The sequence below is a fragment of the Dysidea avara genome, chromosome 3 (assembly GCF_963678975.1).
Source record: "Dysidea avara chromosome 3, odDysAvar1.4, whole genome shotgun sequence".
In the NCBI taxonomy this organism is placed as follows: Eukaryota; Metazoa; Porifera; class Demospongiae; order Dictyoceratida; family Dysideidae; genus Dysidea; species Dysidea avara.
The window spans coordinates 27,550,422-27,568,663 of NC_089274.1; the positions used below are offsets into that span (position 1 = coordinate 27,550,422).

At 36.3% G+C, this 18,242-nt stretch overlaps 1 protein-coding gene and 1 long non-coding RNA gene across 3 annotated transcripts in view; one reads left to right on the forward strand and one right to left on the reverse strand.

The window, feature by feature from the left end:
• Positions 1-642: 642 nt before the first annotated feature.
• Positions 643-9,821, reverse strand: LOC136250599 (uncharacterized). The gene is made up of 12 exons (XM_066042827.1): positions 9,695-9,821; positions 9,335-9,526; positions 6,890-7,018; positions 4,892-5,146; positions 4,591-4,836; positions 3,495-3,773; positions 3,181-3,441; positions 2,699-3,025; positions 2,529-2,581; positions 2,163-2,477; positions 1,596-1,987; positions 643-1,480 (listed from the first exon to the last, which is right to left on the reverse strand). Exons 1-12 carry the CDS (start codon positions 9,729-9,731, stop codon positions 928-930), a joined length of 3,039 nt encoding a protein of 1,012 aa, XP_065898899.1. The 5' UTR covers positions 9,732-9,821; the 3' UTR covers positions 643-927.
• A 1,267-nt stretch (positions 9,822-11,088) lies between these two features.
• Positions 11,089-18,242, forward strand: part of LOC136250605 (uncharacterized) — a 91,162-nt gene continuing 84,008 nt past the window's right edge. For both annotated transcript variants that reach the window (XR_010698590.1, XR_010698591.1), the window contains exons 1-2: positions 11,089-11,330; positions 16,875-16,946. This is a non-coding gene — a long non-coding RNA (uncharacterized lncRNA). The remainder of the gene's footprint in view (positions 11,331-16,874; positions 16,947-18,242) is intronic.

Sequence of the window (18,242 nt, forward strand, 5' to 3'; positions counted from 1 at the left end):
TTTCATTTTGCACTAATTAGCTAAAATTATTATTTTAATTCAACTAGTGCATAAACAGCATGTGCATTGCTACATCACCAGCACAGTAAATGTATGACAGCATAAAATTATTATTAATACATTGTCATACATTTACTATGCTGGATAAAATAGACACAGTGATGATTTGTTTTTTTAAGCATCCAATATTGATATGGATTCAAATATCTTAAGTGAATTCTAAGTTTGTCAGCCTACTGGACATCAAAGCAAAACCCTTCAGTGCTACCATCTGCTCAGCTGAAGGCTAATTTTCATTCTATCAATCTTGTGAATTTGCATGACTAATGTTTTCCCAATCTTACCAGCAATTATGTGCGAAGAAACTCTTACTTGAATAAATACTGCATTAATGATTAAATCATATGTGTAAAATATTGGATTTAATTATAACAACTGTATATGTATGCAAAGGTGTTACATACTACTAACATCCTATGTCAGCTTGGCCTATGTGCACTCTTGCTACATGGAATACGCTAAGTGCTGTATACATATTTTGGGGTTAAATTGGGCAGCCCAGGACATTGCTGGATGCTAGGTCCTGAGTGCACCTGCATCTGTCTTATTAGGAAGCTATCTGCTGCATCGCTATTACTATAGCAAGTTCTTAGATAATTTTTGGGGCAGGGGAGCCGCATGAAAAGAGCCTGAGTGATAATCTTACTTTTAGTTTTAATATAGGTCAGTGCTACAAAAGGCTAATTTTTGTTCAATCAACCTTGTGAATCTTATATGACTAATATTTTTCACAATTTCATCAGCAATATATGTGTAAAGAAACTCTTGCTTGCATAAATACTGCATTGCATGTGTAAACTATTGCATTTATTTATAACAGCAGCTATACATGCATGCAAAGGCATTATATCTGCCAGCATTACAAATTTATTTATGGTGAACTAATTTGCTATAAGGCTCAAGTTCAGTTTTATCAATCATCTTTTGACAGTTCTCATCGGTAATACTTCTGGTATCTTCCCCAATTCGGTAATCATCATATTTCTCAATGCTGGTAGCACTACAACTTTCATATTGTGGCATAGAAAAGTGGCCATCTTCTTTCTTGGTACTTCTGATGTCTTTTTCAATATGATAATCATTGCATTTTTCTGTGCTGCAGGCATTGCAGTTTTCATACTGTGGTTTAGAAAAGTAGCAATCTTCATCCTTGATGCTTCTGACATCTCTTTCAATATGATAGTCATTATATTTCTCCATACTGGCAGCACTACAACTTTCGTAACGTGGTTTAGGTAATGGTTGATAGGAAGGTGGTTGAACACGTGATGTATCAAACACAACCTTGTCACTTTTAGGACTTGGAGTTGCATTCTTGGCAGCAAGAGGAGGAATCATTGTAAACATACTAAGTTCATCATATATGTGACCAGGGTCTTTGTTATCACAGCTCATTGGTTTTTTGGGCATTTTAGGAGATCTATAGGTTAGGTTGAAATAAATATATGGATATGACATACGCATGCAGAAATGAAATTACAGCTAAATGTGAGGTTTACACAATTTGCTAAGCACATATCACCATAAATTCTCACCTTTTATGAACTATCCAGATTATGACAATGATACACAACAGTATAACTATTAGAGCACATGGGATACCAACCACCAGTCCTACTGTAAGGGGTACTGAGTGACTGTCACTAGATTCTAACATGTTGTTGGTCACAGGCTCCCATTCACAATCAGGACTAAGACATAGTACCCATCCAGATTTGAGGTACATCACTGAAGGATTCCTTTCTTGTATATTCTCCTCTATCAAGTCAATCATCATTTGTGCAGTATGGTTTCCATTAGGTTTAATCACTGCGGTAATAGAAGCTGTTGAGTTATTCAAACATGTTGGTGCCAGCAACTGAAAATTACAGTTACATACAGACCCAAGTAGTCCTTCAATTTCACTTTGAATTATGTTGATGGAATTCTAACAAAAAATATAATATTATGCATATACATGAACTTAATTATGCAATAAAAAGTGCATAATTATAAGATTTGTGACAACACAGAGTGATTGCATTCACAAATCTGTGGAACTAAAGGGCAAGAATTAACTGCAAAGTATACCAGCTATATTTAGCTTAGTAAATACAACTTACATTGATGACTACTTGGCAGTTAGTCATTAAATTTTTCACATATATGATGAAATCCTGTCCATTGTATTCACAGTCAGGGCTAAGACAAACTATCCATCCAGATGGAAGTTTAACTCTTCTTTCTTGGAGTTCAGATTTCACTAAATCAATTAACATGTTAGCAGTTCTGTTACCATCAGGATGAACACTAGTGGTAACACTGGCAGTGGTACCATCAACACAAGCCTGTTCAGGATCATACAAGTTGTTGTGTCCATTACATTCACAAACAACACCAAACCATTGTCGCAATTCATTAAAAACTTCATCTGGCTCCTAACGGTAAGCTGTTTGTTATTCCTGTACATATATGCATGTTTCACTTACATTGGTAGCATCTTGACAGTTTTGAACTTTGATATATAGTAAAAGTGTTTGTTCTATCATATAGCATAAACAACATCAACAGATAAACAAGGATATATATGCTCAAATAGTACATCAGTAATGCTGTTATGGTATATATGTCATCCATACATGCTTAAACATCAACAAACCTTGATTAAAGACCTCATGATCCCAGAGATGAAATACATTTTCAGCAGACCCATACTTATTAGTTGCTGCACACATGAATATTAAGTGGTCACTTTCTAATATAAATCGATAATACACTTCAATGCTTCCATTATTGTGCATTATGTATTTCCCTGTAGAATTTTGCTCTAATTTCTGATAAACTCTAGATGATTTGGCCATCATATTCCAAGTGATTTCAGGAGATGGATGAGCATAGTAAACACCACAGCTAAGCATCACATTGCTATTCTCTCTGTTGTAATCTCTTAAAATTGGCACAGTGTTTCTACTAATCAGTGGTTTTGCTGTATGTGTGAGAAGTATGTATCGATAGCTAATTTTCACAATTGTATAATTTAGCGTTGCAAAATGTATGTATTATATTTATTATCTGTAGTTAATTTTCACAAGAAATAATGATACATGGAGAGGACAGGCATTTACGTTTATTGCTACTTACACATGACATGGACAATAAACCTTCTCTGTATGCTTCCATATTCATTGCTAGCATCACAGACGTATTTCCCACTATCAGTAATATCAGCAGTGAAAATTATAACACTATCATTGTTGATGTGTGGACAAGATGAACAAGTGTCTGGGATGGACCAGTTGTACATTGGATCTGGTGAAGATGACACAGTACAATTAAGTACCACTGATTCACTGACATTCACCAACACTGTCATATTTTGTGCAATTGATAATTCTGGAGGCCCTAAGTGAATTAGATTTATGTAGGCATCTAGATTTGTGACAACACACACTTACATTTAACCTTTACTAACACAGTTGCCTTAAGTTGGCCAACAGAACATGTGTAATTTCCTTCATCCTCTACAGTCACATTATTAATCATTACACCAGATGTATTTTGGCAGTATTTTGAAGTTTCATTGACCCACAATGGTTCGTTGTCAAGTTGCCATGAAGCAGTGTTGTATTCTGTCCCATAATTAACTGAACAGTTTATAAATACATCTGATTTTCTTAGAACAACTCTCTCTTGTACAATAACTAACTGGTCACTAAATATAAATGTTGGATACACTGTGTATGGAAAACATTTGCATTATAAAATCTTCATTATACATTGTACACAGTACTATTAAGTAAAATACTTAGTATTTGTAAGTATATACAGTAGCTACTTGTCTGTAACAGAATTACAGATGAAAGCTGCTACTACAGTATATCTTATATTAATTTGGGTTTCACAATAAACCTAATGAATTATTACAGTGACCTGATGATCTGTGTGTTCTGTTATAAAAGTAGTGCATGTATGTTGAATTAAATAAATTATACAGAGTTATAAAATTCACTAAGTTTTGTTTATACATTCAAAGTTTGAGGACAAAGTGGATGCAATAAAGTATTCAAGATCATTTTTTAAGTTTCAAGTTAGCTTTACAATTAACGTATACATACTTAGTTAATTTGATACATGGAATTATTCAATGCTATTAAGAGTCTTTCAGCCTGTTATAAAACTCTATTCATTAGTTATCCTGTAACAAGTTTCCAGAATTCTTTTACAACGTGTACTATAAATATGTGTATGTGTTATGCCCAGTACAAATAATGCATGAGTTATTGTCTGTCTGTTTATACACCTACATAATAGTGTAATAGTGTAGTGTACATAATTATACATAGCTAACTATGCATATGCATAATGCATAATGTATACTGCAAGCCTATTGCGATCTTGTATCACACACACACACACACATGCACACACACACATGCACACACACACACATGCACACACACACACACACACACACACACACACACACACACACACACACACACACACACACACACACACACACACACACACACGTATGAAAGTTTTGTTTACCTGTAACACTGAGTGTAAAGGTCACTAAGATTCTTTCATATTCATTTTCAGCTTCACAGACATATTCCCCACTATCAGTAATATCAGCAGTGAAGATCATAACACTATTACTGTTGGTGAGTGGACAAGATGAACAAGTGTCTGGGATGGACCAGTTGTACACTGGATCTGGTAAAGATGACACAGTACAATTGAGTACCACTTGTTCACTGACATTCACTAACACTATCTGATTTTGTGAAGGCCCTGTATTAAATTAAAGCACATCTGTTTATAGTTGTACACGTTATTATTGTCATACTTTCTGTAATCACTTTAATCATTGTGTATCCAATAGCATCTTCCTCAGAATAGCAAGTGTAACATCCTTTTTGTTTTGGGGTTATACTGTGAATGACCATACCTGACATATTTTGACTATATGACAGTTCAGTGGTGAAATTAATATGATCAGTACGGTTAATAGCCCATGAAATAGTGCTATTGTGATCTGGACAGTCCAAATATACATCAGACCCTAGTGGTGCAGATATTGTTTGATATGTTGCCATTTTACCTGTGTATATACCAAATTTCAAATATGCAATGATAGTTTATTTTCAGTACTACTAAGAAAACTGTTATTGTATTTGAACTCATAAGTTAAAAGCATACATTTTGAGTAAACATGAAATGTAGCATAGGATAGTACATTACACAAACATGGTTTATGTGCATGTGTGTGTATGTGTGTGTGTGTGTGTGTGTGTGTGTGTGTGTGTGTGTATGTGTGTGTGTGTGTGTTTGTGTGCACTGACATGCAAGTGCATGCTAGCATGCATGTAGGTGTGTGATTGTGCATTAAGCAAAGTTAATGTTTTAGCATAATTAGCACCAATCTTGGTCAACATGTTGCATGAGAGCTTCAGTCAGTGATTGACACTGCATAAGTGATAGGTTGATTATCAGTAGTAGTTTGTAGTGTATAGGCCTGAGTCAAATGTGCTCAAAATTTTGCCCAAAATGCTTTCAGGAATTTCGCAAAAATTTTCACTTATTATTCTCTTCAGTGTTCCCATTATGCTTGAATTATGTTCCTAGGTTAGCAACATTTCTTACAGTTATCTTGGTACATTTTAATTAGTGAGTGCTCTATTAGAGTATTTCACTACAAAGTGGCTGTTCTATTAGAGAGTATCAATCTAAGTTTGCAGTTTCCGCTGACTGCTCTATTAGGAAATATTGGTCTATTTTCATGGAATTAAGCTTCACAGTTTGAAATATCCACCTAATATGCTAGCATTATGCTGGCATAGCACTTTAGCATATTATACTCTGGAATATTTGACACAGGCCTAGTAGTGTACTTGATGTAATGTTGTGTCCAATGGACAATGGTTTGTGTCATATAATACTCTATAAAATAATAAAAATAATGTATTCATGGTCATAATATGATCTAAAGCTTGTCCAAATTCTCAAGTTTGACTGATCATAACTCCTAATGTATTTAACCTATCACCTTCAAATTACACCAAGCAATATTGCCAAGTTACGGTTAGCTATTCATAGTGACCAAATTTCAGGGAGGTACCATTTTCACAAGTGAAGTTATTGGATGCCAAGTACATGCAATTGGAAAGGCTATAAGACCACTTTTCGCAGATCAGGTCATTAAATAAGTTCTTACAATAATACACAACCCTGGGAGACAAGGAAAATTGTTGAAATTACAGAGTAAAATACAATTGCATAAAAACTTGCCTGTATACAAGATTAGAATATATTTAGTGTGGATACTCAATATTGTGTTAGCATTGAATTCATCTGATTGTGGTTTAACAGCTGGTCCAAGGAAACACGATGTTTTCTCACTAATTTTAGACAATTCATATCAGGGCTCTAGTACACCTATCATCTATATAAGAAGTTTATAATCTGGCCATGTTGTTGATGATAAAATTATTACAGTGAACCATTAACTGTTTAAACCCCTGGAAACACTATCTGGTGACTGGTGACCAGATAATTGAAGTGATTTTGTGTGAGATTAACACAGAAAAGTAAGCACAATGTTAGGATAAGAAACCATTAGCATAAAATTGCTAACCATTTTAACAAAACAATTATTAGGTACACTATTAACAGCAATTTTGGAGAAATGATCTCAAGATAAATGAAAGTTTATTGCAATGGTTATTCATGTCCATATGTACATAGCTAAAATTTTGAAGTGAAATAAATTCTTAAGTGAAAATGAAAGACAAAATTTATGACAAAAATGGCACACTACAATATGAATTTAAAATCAATTACATACTTTCAATCACCAACTTTACTTCAACCTTATCATTACTGTTAACCTTCCTACACCAGTAGCTCCCAGCAACAGATATTGATGGTGGTCGAAATTGCAAGCTGCTTTTGCAGGTAGGATGTCTTGATGATGCTTAACAATAAACACAAAACAGTATGTATATACAAAATGTTATTATATAAAAGTTATACAATAAATACAGTGGGCTAAAGCTATAGTAAAATGAGGCATTTTTGCAGTCCTCTCTTAAATTGAAGAAATTCCATGTGCCCATGTTAGTCACACATGTAAATGATATGCAGCACAGAGCTAGGAGACAAAAAGAGACTACATTGATTGTGGGTTTACCTTGAATACCTTGATAAGTCGCTTAAAAGTGGTTGCTATGATCTATTATGATTTTGTTAAAGTTTAATTCATCACTGAAAAATCTGTGATGGGGTTATAGCTATAGCAACATTCTGAAATAGTCCAAATGTATATAATTCAGTAGTGCAATAATCCTGAAGAGTGATTATTTGGCACAAACTATAGCTAGCTAGGTAGTTAGACTGTAGCCATTACTACCACCATACCTCAGAGTGAAACTCTTTTTGTAGAGTCTGCATCCATTACTGAACCACTCTATAGTAAATTACAATTAATGTTCTATTTAGGTTTAGGTATCATTCATTCTTGTACAGGGGCGGTTGGAGCAGCCCAAAGAGTGAGGGGGCCAGGCCAGCTGTAAGTCGAAGACCAAAAAAAAGGTAGCAGCCTGCTGACAATAGCTCCTCTCCACCAATTATACCTCCTTATTTATAACTACACATACGTAGCCAAGTAATTTGCTACACTGCTTCTCTGAATACTGTGACTGTTCTATTAGAGTATCTAGATCCTGACTGTTCTATTAAAGTGTCTCGATCTATTCTTGCAAACAGTGTCCCAAAAAATGGGGGGTCTCCACCGCCTATGTTCTTGTATAACAACACCAAAGCAGGTCAGGGACTGGCTTTTAAACTTTCTAAATTTTGCACTCAACACTCATGCACCTATTCAACTCTAGAACTTTCAAAAGTTTCATTGCTACAATTTATTTATAAGGTATATAGATTTAAACTAAAGATAGCTGATGACAGTGGGTTGTAACCTGTGGAATTATACAAGTGTGGAAATTCCTGGGTGGAATCCAACTGAATTTGCAAAGTGCTACTTTACACACATTTTACATGCTAACATACAAAATGTTATAACAGTTGACGTCTTATATGGATTAAGGTGCTCTTTATATCGAAGATACTGTAGCTTCACTCATGGAAATTTCAGGATTATATACAATTTATGAAGTTTCAAATTTCAAAATACAAGCAAAATTTTGTGTGTGAAAAGGGTACCTTTTTGCAAATCGAGACACACATTAACTTTATTTGTGAAGATTTTATAAATGACTGTTCCAGTACAGCAAACCACATTGTACTTTTAAAATCATAGAAAAGTCCTTGCCAGCCAATCTATACAAAATTGATAGATACATAGAGTCAACATAGAACTCTGGAGTATATTTAAGGATGTGCAAGTTATTTGAATGTTTCAGGATAAAAAGATTAAGTAAATATCCACATTAAGAATTGTCTGTGTTTGAAATTGTATTTTCTTGGTTCCTGGTTCATTATCTATATGTAATACATTATAATAGTTGTAACACACCCATGAGGTTTGTATCTGATTTGTAAACACGACACCCGAGGGCCGCAGGCCCAAGTGTTTACAAATCAGATACGGGTGTGTTCTAACTGATTTATTGCGCAGATCAAAGGCACCCATTTGTAACACAGAAGGGACAAGAATGCAAGGTTAATATTGGCTACCGCTGTAGCTGAAGTGTCTGATATTCATTGTTGAGTTGAGTGGTGCAGCGCTATAATAGTCTTGGTTAGCTTAATTTATTGGCGAACAAGTGTGTGGTAGATACTGGGCTCAGCCCAGTGGTTGTACTGATTCCCATTTCATTCAGATGAGTGCAGTGTTGTGTGTCCATTCGTACCAGAGCAATTTACCCCCTTGTCAGTCCTTGATTTAGCCTTGTACTGTGACTTCCTGTGTTGGTCTGGTATTTGGTTTCGTTTGAAGTCTTTGAACTAATTAGTGGCCAGACTGTGTGGCCAAAAGAAGATACTTAGCCATGCTACAATTATTTGTAGACTGGTTTACAACTGATTTTATTGTATTGTATTGTATTAATGCTTTACAGTGACCAGATTTGTAACACTGGCAGCAGCTTTTGATCTTCCCATGCACCATACTACAATACATTTTGTATGTTGTGTACCATGCAGCACTGGATCTCCTTGGTTGCATGTCACATTTCTTGATTCTCATGGGTTATGTCGATGCTAAAAGTACGTAAAAGGTAGGTCTTACTGTGCAAATTGTGTGTGTTTACTGTATTTACTGTTTATACTGTACTTCTTATCCTTATCTTGTCAGTGGTAGTCAACACATCCAAGTTTGAATTAAGCCATTCCACTGGTTCATTACTTCCACTATCTGAAGTTGAACGACAGCAAAACTTTGCATAATCCGTTGTTGGAATTATGAGGGTACGTGAAACTGATATTAAAGCATGACTCCTGATGACCATCACAACAGCAATGTATACTACATGTAGAAAAATTGCATAATATGAAATACTGTGGCTTTATTCAACACTTATTACTAAGCTATTCTATCTAATGATGAGTCAATTTTCTACATACATATAGCTAACATGTATATAAACACACAAATGTGTCTAGGAAATACCATGCAGGTACAAAATATACTAACCTACTACACAAAGTAAGTTGTTTCTTAGTTGTGACATCCTCACAGCTGCAGTAGTGATATCAAGTAAGCCACACTACTTAATAAAAAAAGTTTACAGAAACTTCTCATTTTACCATTGTAACTTGAAAATACTGCAGTGATATATATATTACAAACAATACAATACTGTGCAATAATTCATTGTGTAAAGCTTTTGTATAAACTCACCAACAATGTACTTGTGTTATACTGAAGGTAATTAGGCATGGATTGTATTTGAATAAGATCATTCATTAATAGTTTCACTACCAATATATTTCAAGGTAAAAACTATGCACAATAACAACTACACAATATGTGCAGCTGTCATGTTTAAATACTTATGACTACATTAAACATACTTGGCCCCACTGTTATATGGAGGACCCAAAGAGAACACTAAGTACATTATACTCTATTCTCAACCATAACATGGAGTCTAATATATAGCCTGTAAGTTTATCATCCAAGATGTACTCAGATATACGTATATCGATAGATCGAGAACAGACAATGATTATTACTGGTATAATTATTAGTCTAGCAAATCATGATTAAGTAACTGCTTCTGAAATTTATTCATATTGACTTCTTTTAAACATAAACAATGATAATGTTGTAGATGCTGTTTATGGTTGAAGATATAAAGTTGTAGAAAAATTTCTCCAATTATTAAGAGCATCTACTGAGTGACAGCATATTAAGATTTTACCATTTAAAAACTACGTTTTGGGGGCTAGAAACAGTTACCGTGAAGTGCAGTGAGTTGGGATGGCCGGGTGAGTAAAAGTTATCAGGCCAAGATACCAAGTCACACAATATCACTAGCTAAAACAGCACAGTGAAAATTATTGCTGCCCTTCACTGTGAGAATTTTATTTCTATTATTAAACCATTAATTAAACAAAATTCTATCCCACTAGGGGGCTTAAAACCTGTGATACAGGGAGTCGGAAACATGTAATTAAAATGTGAGGAATGCAAAAAAAAAATCCCAGGCCCAGTGGTGACTTGATCCTCAGCAACATGCAGTCTAGGCATGTGGGACCACATATAAATTAATACGACATATGTAAAGTAAGCGTTAATCAGATGGCTGTAGGTTCGAGGCTTCCCAGGTACAGTCATGGATTTTTTTCTTCTTTCTCCTACTTTTCAAACATACTTAGTGCAGTTAATATAAACATCTTAGGTCTTTAGCTATAAGGCCTTCTGGTATACAGGCTCTGCCTTTACCAGGTACTTTAATCATAATAATAATTATATAACCAAGTACTAAGAATAATACGAAACGCGGTTAAAATTACGTAATAAATAAATAAATAAATAAATAAATAATTAATAATTAATGTTTGAGAAAACTACGAGCCCTAGAGACATGAACTAACCGGGGATAGATTCGCCTGTGAATGAAGGCACAAACGTATAATCGTCGCTCCTGTTTGTGCTGATGACTTGACCATACGTGTAATTCTATATAACGCCCAGTACCACACCCTTGCTTAATTACTTACATATTGCGCGAAGAAGATTAGTGATGCCCGTGCAGGAGAGCCAGAAGCCACTTGTGTAAACAAGAAGATTACAGAAGCCACTTGTGTAAACAAGAAGATTGCAAGTAAGTTTTTATGTTTGTAACATCTCAAGTCTCCATGCCAGCTGCCAGTGGATTCATTCATGTAAATAAACAATACAAGAAAACATTAAACTGACATATGCCACGCTCTTTACAATAAGCTTACAGTTACATATAAAATACAAGTAAACAATTTTGTCTTGTGCAGCTGGCATGGCGAACTTTCTTTGTGTTGGTGTCAGGCAATTCAATACGTGCTTAATCTTTTTTGCCTTCACCTGGCGTAGCTACTAGGCTCTAGTGGCTTGGCTGTCTTCCTTTATCTGGTTCATCTGGCTTGCATACGCCTACAGCATTGTGTAGCTATCTCCTGAAAGTTGTGTATGCATAACTATAGTGTGTCACCCATCACTGTGCCATTCCTACACCACTGATGAACCTTACTTACCTCTAGTTGATGTTGATATGCATTGCTGTATATTGGCTAATAAGTTTTATCTGCATGGTGATGTTGCCTATAATGTATTGCTGCATACAATACTGCAATAATGTATAGTTCTCTCCTGTATGTTTTGTATACATATACTTTGTACACATCACTGTGCCATTTATACCACACCAATGATGTACTGGCACTTAGCTACTGGTGGCCTTTAGTTACGATGCCACTATAGTGTTATATCTGTCACTACTGTGACATATTGAGTTGATTTGGGGATAATGCATTCACCACCTAATAGCCTCACCGGGGGGCTGTCACGTTGGTGTATGTACTTGGTTGTATGTGACGCGGTCCTAGTAACAATAATAATAATAATAATAATACAGAAATCTTTCAGGAGATAGTAAAATTTCCCAAAAGATTTCTGAAAAACGGCAATGCTATAGTGACCTGAAGATTGAAATTCAGAAAATGTGGTCTGTAAGAGCATCTGTGGCTCCTGTTATCATTGGTTCCCTTGGCTCTGTTCCTGAAGGTTTAAAAGATCAACTACAAACATTACAGATTTATCATGCTAACCTCATCCCGAAGATGCAGAAGAGTGTCTTACTGAGTTCCTGTCATATTTTACGTCGGTTTGTGACAGAACATTAAAATCCTAACCTTTTGGCTAAAGTGTGGGATATAACTTATTTTTTACATCTAGTTGTAATTCCAGCATTGCTGTGTGTATATTTAATAATAATATATCATGCTAACCTCATCCCGAAGATGCAGAAGAGTGTCTTACTGAGTTCCTGTCATATTTTACGTCGGTTTGTGACAGAACATTAAAATCCTAACCTTTTGGCTAAAGTGTGGGATATAACTTATTTTTTACATCTAGTTGTAATTCCAGCATTGCTGTGTGTATATTTAATAGTAATGTAGGAATGACTGTTGCTTTAAAAGAGGCAGTATTACCCACTAGGGACTTGTGAGAAGGCTATAGCATGTGAACACAGACAGTTTTTTTATTTATAGAAAATACAACCTAGCTAGATATTTACTCCAAGTAATCAGTGGCGTAGCTACCATTGAGGCAACCAAGGCAGCTGCCTCGGTAAAAAAAATGCTCAACTATATACCATATAGTAAAAAACTTTGGCGGTAAAAAGTGCGACGAAACCCCTCTGCATGTCGAAAAAATTGGCGGAAAAAACTTTGGCGATTGAAATAACATTCGCCAAAGTTTTTACCGCCAAAGTTTTACTGTAAGGTGCGTAAGGATAAAACGACAAGGTGTCAACTCATCAGTTAAGTAGTGTAGTAAGTGTATAGGTAGCTAGCGTTGTTGTTATAGCAGTACTTTGTAGCTACTGATCTAACGACGTGCTATAGGAAAGGCGTGCTTCTCTATCTCCTGCGATGCCGAGCAGCGTTGAAACCGGGTCACTACTGCTGACCCGGATGACCCACTGATCCGGATAGCAATCCGGGTCGTACCCGGATTTGACCCGGATGTTACCCGGATTAATTAAAGTCGAGGCGTGCGATCAGAGCTATGTTTCGGCATAGATTATATAGTGTTTCGGGTATTCACGAGCGAGCGAGACTACGTTTTGAACGTTCGATTCGTGTTGAGTAAACGAGTAGTTATGTGATAACTAAACCGGTAAGTTTATAATTTAAAATCAGTCAGTGAGTCTGGTTTTACGTAGCTACTGTGAATTTACAGACAGCAATTGGGTGTGGCTTCGTGCATACCTAGTATTACAATTTCCCGATATATTAAAGTGGGTGTGGCTCACAGAAGTGCTTATCCTGCTGCAAGACTAGACTATATGATTATTATGATTATGATTATGATTAAATACGGGTAAAGGCACAGCCTGCATACCCGATCAATGCAGTAATTATACAAAAATAACTCTTGAATCAATTAAATGACTATCTAATAATGATTTAAAAGTGTTAATCGAAGAACTATTTACAACATAATTAGGCAAACTATTCCAATTGTTGGTGATTCTATTGATAAAGTAATTAGATCTACACAATAGTCTTGAGCGTTCCTTAAACAATTTGAATTGATGCCCCCTGGTAATAGATCTTGAGTACGTATATATATCAGTAAAATCGGTGGTGAAATAATTGTTAAGAATTTTGAAAAGAAATATTAGATCACCTCTCAATCGTCTATAATGAAGAGATGGCAAATCTAGTTGTGTCAACCTCTCTGAGTAAGATTTGTCTTGAAGTTGTGGGATGAGACGAGTAGCCCTTCGTTGTATCTTCTCTACCTTTCTGTTGTCTAGAATGTAATGAGGCCCCCAAATAGGATTATTGTATTCCAAGATAGGTCGAACTAATGTATTGAACAAACAAGTTAGCATGGTAGAGTCAAGGTATTCAAATGATTTCTTAATCAAACTAAGTACTCGGTTAGCTTTGGTAGTAGCTTGAGTGGTGTGATGGTGGAATTTGAGCTGATCGTCAAAAACAATACCGAGGTCGCTGTGCGTTGCATTGATGTCAATAAATATTCCGTTGAGACAGTAAGGACCATAGTGGTGGGCTGGGCCGAAGTGAAGGTGTTTGCACTTGGAAATATTAAAATTCAAAAGCCACTGTTGTGACCATCTTTGAAGTAAGTCTAAGTCACTCTGTAACGCAGTATAGTCTTCTCTATTTCTAATGACTCGAAAGATTTTTGTATCATCAGCAAACAATAGCACCGGACTTGATACAATTGATGGTATCTCATTTACAAACATACAACTTGTGCAAAAATCGATTAGTGAGCGTGGCTCCACGTAAGCTTGTAGACAGCAACGGATACAATTTTGTGTTACAGACTGCACATACTAATGAACGGGCGTGGCTGAGCGTATGTTTGTAACGTGATAGGTGGGCGTGGCTCACGAAAGAGCTACGCGGATAGCGTCTATAAGTTTCCACGTCGTCAAACGAACAATTTCGTTTCCAATCTGGATAATTTGTAAACCGGGTCTGATCCGGATGACCCTGAGAAAATGTGACCCGGTTGACCCAGATGACACGGATGACCCAACCCGGTTTCAACGCTGATGCCGAGAGCGACTGTATTTACTTTCGTTTCAGTAAACTCCAGTAGCAGAGGTTAAGCTACTCCAAATAGGACTGTAGTTTCCCGTTCTGAGGTTTTCGCTTTTCGGTGCGGGCGGGAGGCTTATTATCATTATTCATTATTAAAGATTCGACTGCTCTATTCAGTAGAGAATCTCGATCTTCAGAAGATTTCAAGGTCATGAAAATGGTTTTTTTTGCAAGCTAGCAACCATTAGAACCGTTCATTTTAGGTTTCATTGTGCTTTTTAGCAATACAAAATAAAAGGCTCCATGAGAAGTTTCAGCACAGGAAGTGGTTTTGGAAAAATAATGACGATAATGTAATGCGGCTGCCCAGACGTGATGCGGACGGAGGACGGGAAACTACACTCTCATTTGGAGTGGCCTTATCACGTATATCAAAGTATTTGGCCAAATCCATCACGAGACGATGAACTAACTGACATGCAAACGGGAAGCCGGTTACAACTGTGGGACACATTCCTAGGAAGATCAAGATCTCCAAAGTCAGCTCGATCTTTATTGCATGGTGGTACGAGCTGACCTTCATCTCAAGTTCTAGTTACTCAATGTGCTCAGTCGTGTGATCATCTAAAATAATTGGCGAAAAAACTTTGGCGAATTGAACGCTACCGTAGGCGGGAAAGTTACGCGTGGGAAAAGTTTCGCAAACTTCGCGATTGTAGTTGTTATTGCGAAACTTTTACTCCGGTATACAAAGTAGAGTGCAATTCGCGAAACTTTTCCCACGCGTAACTTTCCCCGCCTACGGTATTCGCCAAAGTTTTTATCGCTAAAGTTTTTTTACTATACGGTAATTAAGGCCTGAGCTTTGGAACTTTGAATTTTCCACTCAAACGTTACCAGACAACAATACTGTATCACACATAATAGAAGCCGAGATAGAAGCTATGGTTGTAGTACAGTAAGCTATGGCTGTAGTGCAGTAATTGATGATCCATGATTGTATTATTCACTAGTATAAAGTTTTTTAAAATTTTATTTTTATGGTATATCGAATAAATAGATAGTTACTATTATTAGACACAGGGTTGCTATGACAGTGGATCGCCTACGTTAATTTAGATTTCGCTATTTGGTCATTGTATTTTTTTCCCCGGGCTGGATGGACTGCCCTTGCCTACCACCCCCAGCACAAAGAAAGCACGTGCTGGACAACTGAATAAAAAGGACCAGATTGCTAAAAGTTTAAAAGTCCCTGTGCTCATCAATGCGGCCCATCTCAGGAGAGGCATCAGAGGAGCAATATAGTTGTGACTTCATGCTTTAGCCACTTTATTCTAAATTATGAATCACAATCATTGTTCTAGAGATACTTGTTGTAATTAATCAATATGTTGGAAACATGGAGTAATTTATCATACAGTACGATAGTACTGTATAGTAGGGACATCCAAGGTGTGGGGGCGATCCATGATATAACATAACCCAAAAACCTGCCGCAATGTTTTCTCACAATGACATGACAGTATTGGTTGGGTAAAACCAAGCCCAAAAGTGTCTTCAGATTGACCTGAAACATTTCCGTCAAGTTGCTACAGAATCTTTTTTTATTTTATTATTCAATAGAATTTTCTACTGCATGCCTGCCTGCCTGCCTGCTTGCCTGCCTGCCTGCCATATCAGATACTGCCTAGTAGTGACACATCATGAGTATTTAAGTCATAATGCGTTACTTTATCATCCCTCTAAATACAATCCCTGAATATGTCATTTGTGTACAGAGCAATCTGTCACAAGAAGTGACCTGAGTAAGGCTTCAGCATATTATTGTTAACCATTAATATTGTTCACTATTGTTAACCATATGTATAGTGAAACCTCATTTAGTGGCCACCTCTTTAATAAGACCACCTCATTATATTGGTCGCCTATAGAAGATTCCAAATGTAGATAAACAGTACTTTATGACCTCATTAATAAGGCCACCTTGTTATTCAGGCCAAATTTTTTTTGGTCCCAGAGCTGGCCCTATAAATGAGGTTTTACTGTATTTATGTGCATTTTTATTTTTTGTAACTGTTCTTCTTCAGGTTTATTGATTGGCACTATGAAGCATTGTTGACTGGTCCGTGCATAATATGGTGACTTGAAATGCTAAAACGGTACGTAGCATGTCTTGTATGCACATGTTGTAATGTGTCCACACATCTTAGAAATAATTATAACTGTATTTTCTATAAATACTCAGTTCCATTGTGCCACTGGATCATAAGTGGATTGAGTATGGATCATCCAGGACAATTTGGGTCACATTTTGTCCTTGCCAAGTCCACTGACAGAATATACAAGATCAGATCACTTGCATAAATTACGGTGGAACTTGTGTATTGCCACCTTCACTCAATAAACAGGTAGCAGTGTATAAATTCTCGATTTGGAATGGCTTTTCAAGAGAGGTTGTCTTTCTATACTGGTGGCCATTAAGACAGGTTGTACTGATGGAGTGTACATACTAGAGATGTAACAATATCCTCCACTTAGTGTCGTTTCATAGTGATGAAATGGAGATTATGTATTGTTGTATTTACATACTACAATGGCGGATCCAGGATGGGGCATTTGGGGCAAATTCCCCCCTCTTCAAGAAATTGCATACAAGATCGAGATACTCTAATAGAGCAGTCAATTACTCTAATAAAGCAGTCACAATGTTCATGAGCATAGGCGGATTTGAGGGGGGGCCAAGGAGTGCTGTGCCCCCTTGGCCCTTCTCTGGCCCCTCTTGGACCTACAGTACCATATGTATACCAGAAACTAGAGTCATGCATTCACACTGCATTTAGAAGTATAGAAAGCCAATGGGCAAATAGAAGACAACGCTTATAAATGTGCCTAACATTTATAGTTAAACTGTACACCGTAAAGAAAGTGAGGCAAATAAATTTGAATTTTTGTGCAAAGATTGAGATACTCTAATAGAGCAGTCACTACTCTAATAGAACAGTAGCAATTCTGATGTCATCAATTTACAAATTTTACAAATTGTAACAATGTTAGCTACTCCTTATTTTGATTTGGTATACACTTTACCATCAAACAGGTTATCTCAGATAGGCTAATCTAATCAAAAACAGCCAAGCTGTAAAAAAAGGAGTGCGGCCCTTGAAAAAGGCTATGGTGAAAAAAGATGTGAAATCCAGGGTGGCGGCCAAGAAATGGCTGTGATGGCAGGTTAATGGTAAAAATTTTAATAACAACAATTCAGGTGAATTTGGTGCCGCTTGGTCAATTGGCACAAAATTCACCTGAATTGTCGTTATTAAAATTTTTACCATTAACCTACCATCACAGCTATTTCTTGGCCGCCACCTTGGATTTCACATCTTTTTTCACCATAGCCTTTTCAAGGGCCGCACTCCTTTTTTTACAGCTTGGCTGTTTTTGATTAGATTTCACTT

Excerpts from the sequence above, each read along its gene's own strand:
- LOC136250599 (XM_066042827.1), bottom strand. The coding sequence starts at position 9,731 with ATGTCACAACTAAGAAACAACTTACTTTGTGTAGTAG. Across the intron at positions 1,988-2,162 it reads ACTGCCAAGTAGTCATCAAT|AATTCCATCAACATAATTCA; the intron begins GTAAGTTGTATT and ends ATTTTTTGTTAG. Across the intron at positions 1,481-1,595 it reads ATCTGGATAGTTCATAAAAG|ATCTCCTAAAATGCCCAAAA; the intron begins GTGAGAATTTAT and ends CCTAACCTATAG.